General features: G+C 55.8%; 3 protein-coding genes across 3 annotated transcripts in view; 1 reads left to right on the top strand and 2 right to left on the bottom strand.

Annotated features, from left to right (window-relative positions):
* Positions 1-75: 75 nt before the first annotated feature.
* Positions 76-1712, bottom strand: ENH_00069200 (hypothetical protein, conserved; the record flags this gene model as incomplete). The annotated part of the gene is made up of 2 exons (XM_013582468.1): positions 76-462; positions 1074-1712. Coding segments are annotated over 2 exons (1026 nt in total), but the record flags the coding sequence as incomplete, so codon positions are not given.
* A 49-nt stretch (positions 1713-1761) lies between these two features.
* On the top strand, positions 1762-3919 carry ENH_00069190 (hypothetical protein; the record flags this gene model as incomplete). The annotated part of the gene is made up of 3 exons (XM_013582467.1): positions 1762-1772; positions 1933-2699; positions 3003-3919. 3 exons carry the CDS (start codon positions 1762-1764, stop codon positions 3917-3919), a joined length of 1695 nt encoding a protein of 564 aa, XP_013437921.1.
* A 2124-nt stretch (positions 3920-6043) lies between these two features.
* Positions 6044-8617, bottom strand: part of ENH_00069180 (hypothetical protein, conserved) — a gene marked incomplete at both ends in the record, with an annotated part of 8970 nt that continues 6396 nt past the window's right edge. Inside the window, 7 exons of the mRNA XM_013582466.1 lie at positions 6044-6135; positions 6334-6421; positions 6503-6619; positions 7031-7271; positions 7547-8039; positions 8303-8435; positions 8549-8617. The exon at positions 8549-8617 is cut by the window's right edge and continues 33 nt beyond it. Of these exons, the coding sequence (XP_013437920.1) occupies positions 6044-6135; positions 6334-6421; positions 6503-6619; positions 7031-7271; positions 7547-8039; positions 8303-8435; positions 8549-8617 (1233 nt within the window). The remainder of the gene's footprint in view (positions 6136-6333; positions 6422-6502; positions 6620-7030; positions 7272-7546; positions 8040-8302; positions 8436-8548) is intronic.

Raw genomic sequence — 8617 nt, 5'->3', positions numbered from 1 at the left:
AGCAGCAGCAGCAGCAGCAGCAGCAGCAGCAGCAGCAGCAGCAGCAGCAGCAGCAGCAGCAGCAGCAGGTCGGACTTCGGGGGGTTTGATGGGTTCGATGAAGACGACGTTGATGGTGCCCCTGGTTCTGCTGCGAAATCGTTTGTAGATCTCCTCGGCCGTGGCCTCGGAGTCCCTGCGGGCGAAGTCGCTGCGCAGCCCCAGCAGCAAAACGTGCACCAAAAAGCCGTGCCGCTGAATCAGCCTGTCTACCAAGGCCTGCTCGCTGTAGGCGAGGCCCCCCCCGAACTTGCCCATGCGAATGGGCCGGGGGGCCCCCGCGGCCTTCACTGCGTAGCCCATTACCCGCACTCTGTCGGGGCGGACGTGGCGGGGGGCTGCGAAGGTCAGAGGCTGCACCAGGATGGCCCCCATGAATAAGTCGTGGAAAGATGCAGCGTCTTTGAAGTGCTCAGAAGGCACCTGAGACAAATAAATAAGACAGGACAGCTTCGTGGATTCAAAATGCTGGGAATGGAAGTCCAATGTTGCTGTTTAGTTGAAAAAATACGAAAAACAAGCCCAATATTGCTGGTTATTTGAAAAAAATACGAAAAACAAGTCCACAATTGTTGTTTATTTTAAAAAATATGAAAAACAAGTCCACAATTGCTGTTTACTTCGAGAAATATGAAAAACAAGTCCACAATTATTGTTTGTTTAAAGGAATATGAAAAACAAGTCCACAATCGTTGTTCATTTCGAAAAATGTGACCCCACAATTGCTGTTTACTTCAAAAAATACGAAAAACAAGTCCACAATTGTTGTTTATTTAAAAAAAAGAAGAAAAACAAATCCACAAGTCTCGCTTATTTTCAAAAGACATGAAAAACAAGTCCACAATTGTTGTTTAAAGAAATATTTCAAACAAGTCCACAATTGTTGTTTATTTAAAAAAAACAACAAGAGCTGCAAATTTCGAAGAAGAACAAAAGAATAATTTGAAACAAACTTGAGAAAAGTGGAAAATATAAATTAAAAACTTGAATTAATTTGATTGATTATTAGTTTGCTGCTGCTGCTGCTGCTGCACCTGGAGCAGCAAGTGCAAGTCGGGGTCGAATCTGGCGCCGCTGCCTCCGGCGACTTCTGCGTATTGGAGGTCGTTGAAGGTGGAGTAAACAACTTCGGCAAGTCCAACTCCGGGGAGAGAAGGATCATCTTCGAGTCTTTGTTTGAACATACTGGCGGCTTTTAAAGCAGAAATGAATCCCGAAGAGGGTTTTTGAGGAGTGATCGGATCCGCTACGCTCAGCTGTACGTACATCTCGTTCGCATGCAAGTTCTGGTTCAACACCAACACCACCCCCTCAGATATTTCACTTCCGAATTCCCCGCGTTCAACTACAGCCCCCGGCCCGCCGCTGCCTCTGGCTCTGTAGGCAGTGACCAGCACATCTGGGAACTGGGCCTTTAAGAGTTCTTCAGAACACAGCCAGTTGGACTCTATTAAAAGAGCCATTCGGATCAAAACTTGGCGAACACTTTCCAAAATGGCCTCTTTGAGGGCCTTTTCAAAACGACTCAACTCCGCCTCCAACGACGGGTCGTCTTCGCTCTTCCCCCGCAGCTGCTGCAGCAAATCCCCAGCCACCAACCGACTCAACTTCAACACCAAAATGCCCCCCATGGGCCTGTCAGTCACTTCGGAGTTCGTCAAAGCCAACAGCATTACTGAACTTGTCGCAGAACGCTGCTCTTGGCGGAAACTCCGCTCCCATATGCTCATCCAGTTCCATACTGACAGGACTGCACGCAACAAACGGCAATAAATTCGAATAAATTGGAATAAATTCGAATAAATTCGAATAAATTCGAATAAATTCGAATAAATTCGAATAAATTGGGGATGAATTGCACAACACACACTAAGCATGCGCATGCAACTCCAGGTTGTGTTGTACATACACCCCAGACACTGCACACGACTCCACTGGCTGTCTGTACACCCGAACACTGGCCACATCTGGGGTGTCTGTACTGGCCACATCTGGGGTGTCTGTACACCCGAAAACTGGCCCAACTGGGTTGTCTGTACACCTCAAAACTGGGCACAACTGGGGTGTCTGTACACCCCAGAACTGGGCACAACTGGGGTGTCTGTACACCGGAAAACAGGCCACAAGTGGGGTGTCTGTACACCCGAAAACTGGGATAAATGGGCGGACTGTTGGAGTAGGAGTAGAGGACGTGGAGTTCGGAGATTTGGTGGTAGACGTAGCCAATGGTGGTGGTGCTGTCGTCGAGACTCCACTTCAAGTCCGGAATGAACTTCAGCATTTCCGCCAAGTGCGGGTCCGCCTTCTTCGCCCGCTTCACCAGCGCGTTGAAACTCTCGTAGTCCGTCACCTCCACCAGCCGCGGCAGCTGCAGCACCAGCAGCAGCAGCAGCAGCAGCAGCAGCAGCAGCAGCAGAACAAAAACAGCAGCATAACAATAACAACAACAGCAGCAGCACAACAACAACCACAACAGCAGCATAACCGCAACAACAACCACAACAGCAGCAGCACAACCACCCCAACCACAGCAGCAGCACAGCAACAACCACCGCAGCAGCAGCAGCAGCAGCAGCAGCAGCAGCAGCAAAGCGCCACAAACCCCCTCCTCGATGATGGCCTGGAAGCCGCAGTGTTTGGCCCTGTGGACGAATCTGCGGGTGCGCTGGTTGGGCCCCTCGAGCTCCCCCAAGGCCACCGACTTGGCCAAAACGACTTTGAAAAAATTTGAAGTCAGCGGCGGCCGCCAGTGTTTGGCGCGGGCGTAGAGGGGCCAGTAGAGGGCGCTCAGGAACAGCAGCAGGAACTGCTGCTGCCAGCGGGAGTCCCGCTTCAAACGCGCGCAGTAGGAGCCGTACAAGATCCCCAGAGTCGCGTTCAGCTCCTCGGGCGCAGCTGCAGCAGCAGCGGGAGGGAGGGGAGGGATGTGTGGGCGGGGTTAGGGTTTAGGGTTTAGGGTTTAGGGTTTAGGGTTTGGCGGACTCATGGCGGGGACGGGCTTGCCCACTTCGTTGTTGGTGGGCAGCTCGCGGGGAAGAGACCCTGGAGGGACTTGGCTGAAAAAGTCCTCCGCAAAGTCAAACAAGGGGCCCCCTTCCAAGTCCCCGCCCCCGCGCTGCAGCTGCTGCTGCAGCTGCTGCAGCAGCAGCAGCAGCAGCAGCAGCGGCAGCAGCAGCAGCAGCACACACACACACACGCCAGTCTCCTTTCCGGCTGCAAATGGCCACGGTGGTGCAGACAGCCGCAACACTCACTACCAGAAGCAGCAGCAGCAGCAGCGGCAGGGTGGGGTAGGAAGCAGCAGCAGCAGCAGCAGCAACAGCAGCAGCAGCAGCAGCAGCAGCAGCAGCAGCAGCAAGTCTTACCTGCGCCGAGTCCTCAGAGCCAAATGCTCCGCGGGGAATCCAGAGGGCAGCAGCAGCAAACGCCAACACCCACACAGGCCACATCTTCAACGAGCCCCTGCAGCGGGACCCACCTGCTGCTGCTGCTGCTGCTGCTGCTGCTGCTGCTGCGGGAAGCGCTGCTGTCTGTGCAGCAGAAGAGGCTGGCAGCAGCTCCCCAGCGTTGCTGCTGCAGCAGCAGAGCCCTGCGGGGCTCCGCTGGAGGCGGCCGCACCCGCCGGCAGGGCCCGGGGGCGCTGCAGCCATTTGCTGCTGCTGACCACTGGTCTCCTGCTGCTGCTGCTGCTGCTGCTGCTGCATGCAGACCACTGGTCACGTGGGGGACTGGAACGCGGGCGACGCAGCTGCGCTGCTGGGCGCGGCTCCCCTGCCCGACACTGCAGCAGCAGCAGCAGAAGCAGCAGCAGCAGCAGCAGCAGCAGAAGCAGCAGCAGCAGCAGCAGCAGCAGCAGCAGCAGGGGGGCGCCGCCTTCTAAAGCAAAATGACCGGAAGCCCAGCAGCCAGGGAAGCCACCAAAGAAAGCATCCCCAGGGAAGCTGAAGCTGCTGCGCTGCAGCTAGGGCCAGCCCGCGCGGCTTCGAGGAGCTGCAGCAGCAGCAGCAGCAGCAGCAGCAGCAGCAGCAGCTGCTGCAGCAGTTGGCGCGCGTGTGGCTTGAAAAGAGAGACAGAAATGATCTGAAGTGCTGCGCCGGAGGCGGAGGGCGAAGGAGAAGAATGGAACTTTCAGGTGTCTCGACACCTGGCGCGGCGGCTGGGGCGCGCGCGAGCGGCAGCAGCCGTCAGAAGTTTCAATTAGCAGAGACAGAAGCCTTTGCTGTCTTAATGGAATTAAATAAAGTTTTAAAAGTCAACGAAAAATAAAGAAAAGGCCAGCAGCTGCTGCAGCTGCGGCACAAACAGACACGTGCTGCGCTGCTGCACTGCTGCGCTGCGCTGCTGCTTCCCGCAACCCCTGCTGCAGCTCTTTCCAATTTACAAAAACAACAACAGACAAATAAACCCAATTTTAATTTCGAAAAGAAAAGGAAAAACAACTCCCCTCAGACGCAGCAGCGAGCGAAGCAGCGCCGAGCCAGCGGCCACTCTGTTCAGCTTCCTGCTGCTGCAGCAGCAGCAGCAGCAGCAGCAGCAGGGCTGCTGCGACTCAGCGACACAAGCCCCAGCCCCTTAACACCCACCAATTCACAAGATCAACAAAAATTCCAAAAGCTTTCTGCCTTTTAGAATACAAATCCAAAAGGAAGCTTCCAAAGGCACCAGATGCTGCAGCAGCAGCAGCAGCAGCAGCAGCAGCAGCAGCCGCCAGCCAGCAGCAGCACTTCGTGCATCGCTCCGAGTCACGTCGAGGCTCTAGTGGACCAGCGCCCCAACAATAAATGAGATCTTTTTGAATTTGCAATTTTAAAAAGTTAAAAACAAATCAATTAAACCCTTTTCCCCCCTTTTTGCTGCTGGACATCCCGCAGCAGCTGCTGCTGCAGCAAAACAGCAACTCCGCCCCGTCTCGTGGGGTCTGCAGAAGACACCCGGGGGCCCCCCGCTGCCCCTGTGGGGCCCCAAACCCTAAAGGGGGGCCCCCGGGGGCCCCCGGGGGGCCCCCGGGTACCCCTAGGGGGCCTCCAGAGTTGCATGCAGGGGCCCACCCCACACAGCAAGCAGCAGGGGCCCCCGGGGCCCCCAAGGCCCCCGCACAACTGAAGCTAGAGGAGTTGGCTCTCTGTAGCTAGCTAGCTAAGCTTAGCTAGCTGCGGCTAGCTAGCTGTGTCTAGCTAGCTGCGTGCTGCGGCTAGCTGGCCACGGCCAGCTCGCTGCAGCCAGCTAGCTAGCTGCGGCTAGCTGGCTGTGTCTGGCTAGCTCCCCGCGGTAGCTAGCTGCAGCTAGCTGGCCGCGGCCAGCTAGCTAGCTGCAGCCAGCTAGCTAGCTGCGGCCAGCTAGCTGCAGACCTCCAGCTGCAGCCAGCTAGCTGCAGCTGGCTAGCCGCGGCCAGCGAGCTGCGGCTGGCCAGCTAGAGGCAGCTAGCTGCAGCTGGCTAGCCACACACAGCTAGCTGCTGCTGGCTAGCTAGCTAGCCAGGCGGCAGGCAGCAGTTAAGGAACTGCTGCAGCAAAGAGGCAGCCAAAGGCCCGGAGTAGTACTTTTTGAACTTTCTGTCTGTCTTTATTTGCCTAATTTGATTTTAATTAAATTTATATTCTTTTGATCTTTTATTCCCCGGAGTTTCAGCACTTCAAAAGCAAGCTGCTGCAGCAGCAGCAGCAGCAGCACCAGGTGTACGGACATTTGCTGCTGCTGCTGCTGCTGCTGCTGCTGCTGCCCCTGGGCCCCTTGGAGGGCATTTCCTTGGCAGGAAATGAAATGCAGAAAAGAATAAATGACAAAAACTTGGGAGCGGCGCTCGCCTGTTTGCGCAGTTGAGGTGTACGTACACCCCAGTTGAGGTGTACGTACACCCCAGTTGAGGTGTACGTACACCCCAGGCCGGGCCGCCGCGGGGGCGCCGGCGGAGCCTTTGGAGCTCAAAAAAGAAGTTTTTGTTTTATTTGAAACTCAATTTCCATTCTAAAGTCCCAAAGAAGTCTTTTCGAAAAGAAAAAGAGTTTCAAACGCGAGCTGCTGCTGCTGCCGCGCTGCAGCAGCCGCTGCAGCAGCCGCTGCAGCAGCTGCTGCAGCAGCCGCTGCAGCAGCGCGCAGCTGCCTGTACACCCCAAGCAGCAGCGCCGCGGCGCCCGCGAGGTGTCTATACACCCCAACAGCCAGCAGCAGGAAAACCCCACAAAACAAAACTTTTCATTTTAATTCTTTTGGAAGAAATGAGTCGCACGTGCGTCGCAGCCCGCCCCTCCCGGAGCTGTACGTACACCCGAAAACACAAACAGCCCCGCGAGCAACTTGCGCATGCATGCGCTCGCTGCTGCTGCTGCTGCTGCTGCTGCTGCTGCTGCTGCTGCTGCTGCATCCCGTCAGCAGCAGCAGACACCTAGGAAACCGAAACTGCCCACTGAAACGCGCTGCAAACTCCCCAAACCCTAAACCCTAAACCCTAAACCCTAAACCCTACCGGCAAGGCGAGCTCGTTCTGGCCTTCGGAAAAAGTGAAACTTCCCAAAAGCTGCCAGTCGAGGTCCTGCAGCTCTTCGCTTCTTTTGATCTGTTCACAGAGCGGCAGCCGCAGCACCTGCAGCAGCAGCAGCAGCAGCAGCAGCAGCAGCAGCAGCAGCAGCAGCAGCAACTCGGGGGTTTTGATACTAAACAAAACAAACCAGCTGCAACAACCCCAAACCCTAAACCCTAAACCCTAATGCAGCTCATTCTCTGCAACACATTCACTAGCGGAATCTGCCACTTCTATTAATTTGCCAGAAGCAGACTTGCCAGCTGCGCCAACGCACTGCTAAACCCTAAACCCTAAACCCTAAACCCTAAACCCTAAACCCTAAACCCTAAACTCAAGGCCTAAGACTGAGCCTTAGGAACTACGCCTGGGGCCGCGAATTCTACCGCTACCCCTGAAGCCACAGAGTTCGGCGCTGCTGCGCCGGATGCTGGGCCACAAACCCTAAACCCTAAACCCTAAATTAGGGTTTACCTCGTCAGGGGCCTGGGCAGCTTGTATTTCAAAAGCAGCAGGCTCTGCCCCTGCCTCCGCCTCAGCAGCAAATCGCTTCACTTCAGCTTCTTTTAAAACAGAACTTCCGCTCAGCAGCAGCAGCCAAGTTGCTGCTTCCTCTGGGGCCCCTGTGTGGTCCTTGCTGCTGCTGCTGCTGCTGCTGCGGCTGCTGCTGCGGCTGCGCCGCTGCCTGCTGCTGCTGCTGCTGCTGCTGCTGCTGCTGCGGACAAACAGCAGCAAACAGCCACAGGACAACTTCAGTGACACTTGGAGGAGAAATTAAATGCGGAAATGGCGAAGGAGCTGCAACAGAGACAATTTAAGAACTAACAAAATGTTTAATGGCTAGGGTTTAGGGTTTAGGGTTTGGTGGGGCATAGGCCCGGGGAGTAGGGCTCAGTAGGGTTTAGGGTTTATAATGAAAAGTAAAACCCCCGAGGCCAAAAGAGAAGAGCAAAACTAAAAATAAAAATAAATAAAAATATTTAAAGTCACCTTTTATTAATGAGCAGCTGCTGCCGGTTCTGAGGTGTCCATACACCTGAAGAGGGCCCCGAGAGCACAGCAGCACCCTGCAGCAAACTTGTCACTTCTTGCAGCTGGATGGGAAGTCCCTGCTGCTGCCACTCTGGCTGCTGCTGCTGCTGCAGCAGCAGCTGCTGCTGCTGCTGCAGCAGCAGCTGCCCCGGGGCCCCCGCGTCGCGGGGCCCCACAGCCACCTGTCCATACACCCGAAGACGCAGCACTGCCGTGCGGAGGCAGGCGGAAGGCGCAGCAGCAGCAGCAGCTGCTGCTGCTGCTGCTGGACCCCGGGCAGGGGAAACCGGAGACACAGCAGCAGCAGCAGCAGCAGCAGCAGCAGCAAATGCGGGACTCCGCACTCCCAGCCGCAAATGAGTCAAAGCCAAACCCCCACTGTCCACGGAAAAGTAGTTGTGGTCCGCCCGCAGGTGTTCGCCGCAGCCCAGCACCGTCACCCAGCCCGGAGCTGCAGCAGCAGCAGCAGCAGCAGCAGCAGCAGCAGCAGCAGCAGCAGCAGCGCAGCAGCGGGGAAGCACTGGGAATTAGAAGAGGCTTCTCGCCACAGTTTCAGTCCTAAGGATGCCAGCCAACTTCAAGGGCGGCTGCTGGAAGCCTCGGCCTCGACCCAAAACCCCAAACCCTAAACCCTAAACCCTAAACCCTAAACCCTAAACCCTAAACCCTAGAAAACCCTTGTGACCGCCAAACCCTTCCCCGCTTCCTACTTACTGTCAGATTCTATCAAATCTAGACTTCCATCTACTGCGGGCTTCGCCCGCAAACCCTCAACGAAGAAGGGGGGCCCCAAATTCTGGGGGCCCCTCCTCTTGTGCTGTGAGGATGTCAAGGCCGTAGATGATAGCTGCAGCAAAAAAGGGGCACAGCAGCAGCAGCAGCAGCAGCAGCGGCTTCTGCAACTGCAGCAGCTAAGACCCCAAACCCTAAACCCTAAACCCTAAACCCTAAACCCTAAACCCTAAACCCTAGTTTACTTGGGACGGCCAGCTGCACAATGCACCAATCCACACTCCCCACTTCGCCCTC

Source organism: Eimeria necatrix, genomic scaffold (assembly GCF_000499385.1).
Source record: "Eimeria necatrix Houghton genomic scaffold, Enh_scaff661, whole genome shotgun sequence".
NCBI classification, from domain to species: Eukaryota; Apicomplexa; class Conoidasida; order Eucoccidiorida; family Eimeriidae; genus Eimeria; species Eimeria necatrix.
Note: the sequence above shows the minus strand (reverse complement) of the source record. Positions and strands in the feature narration are given on the sequence as shown.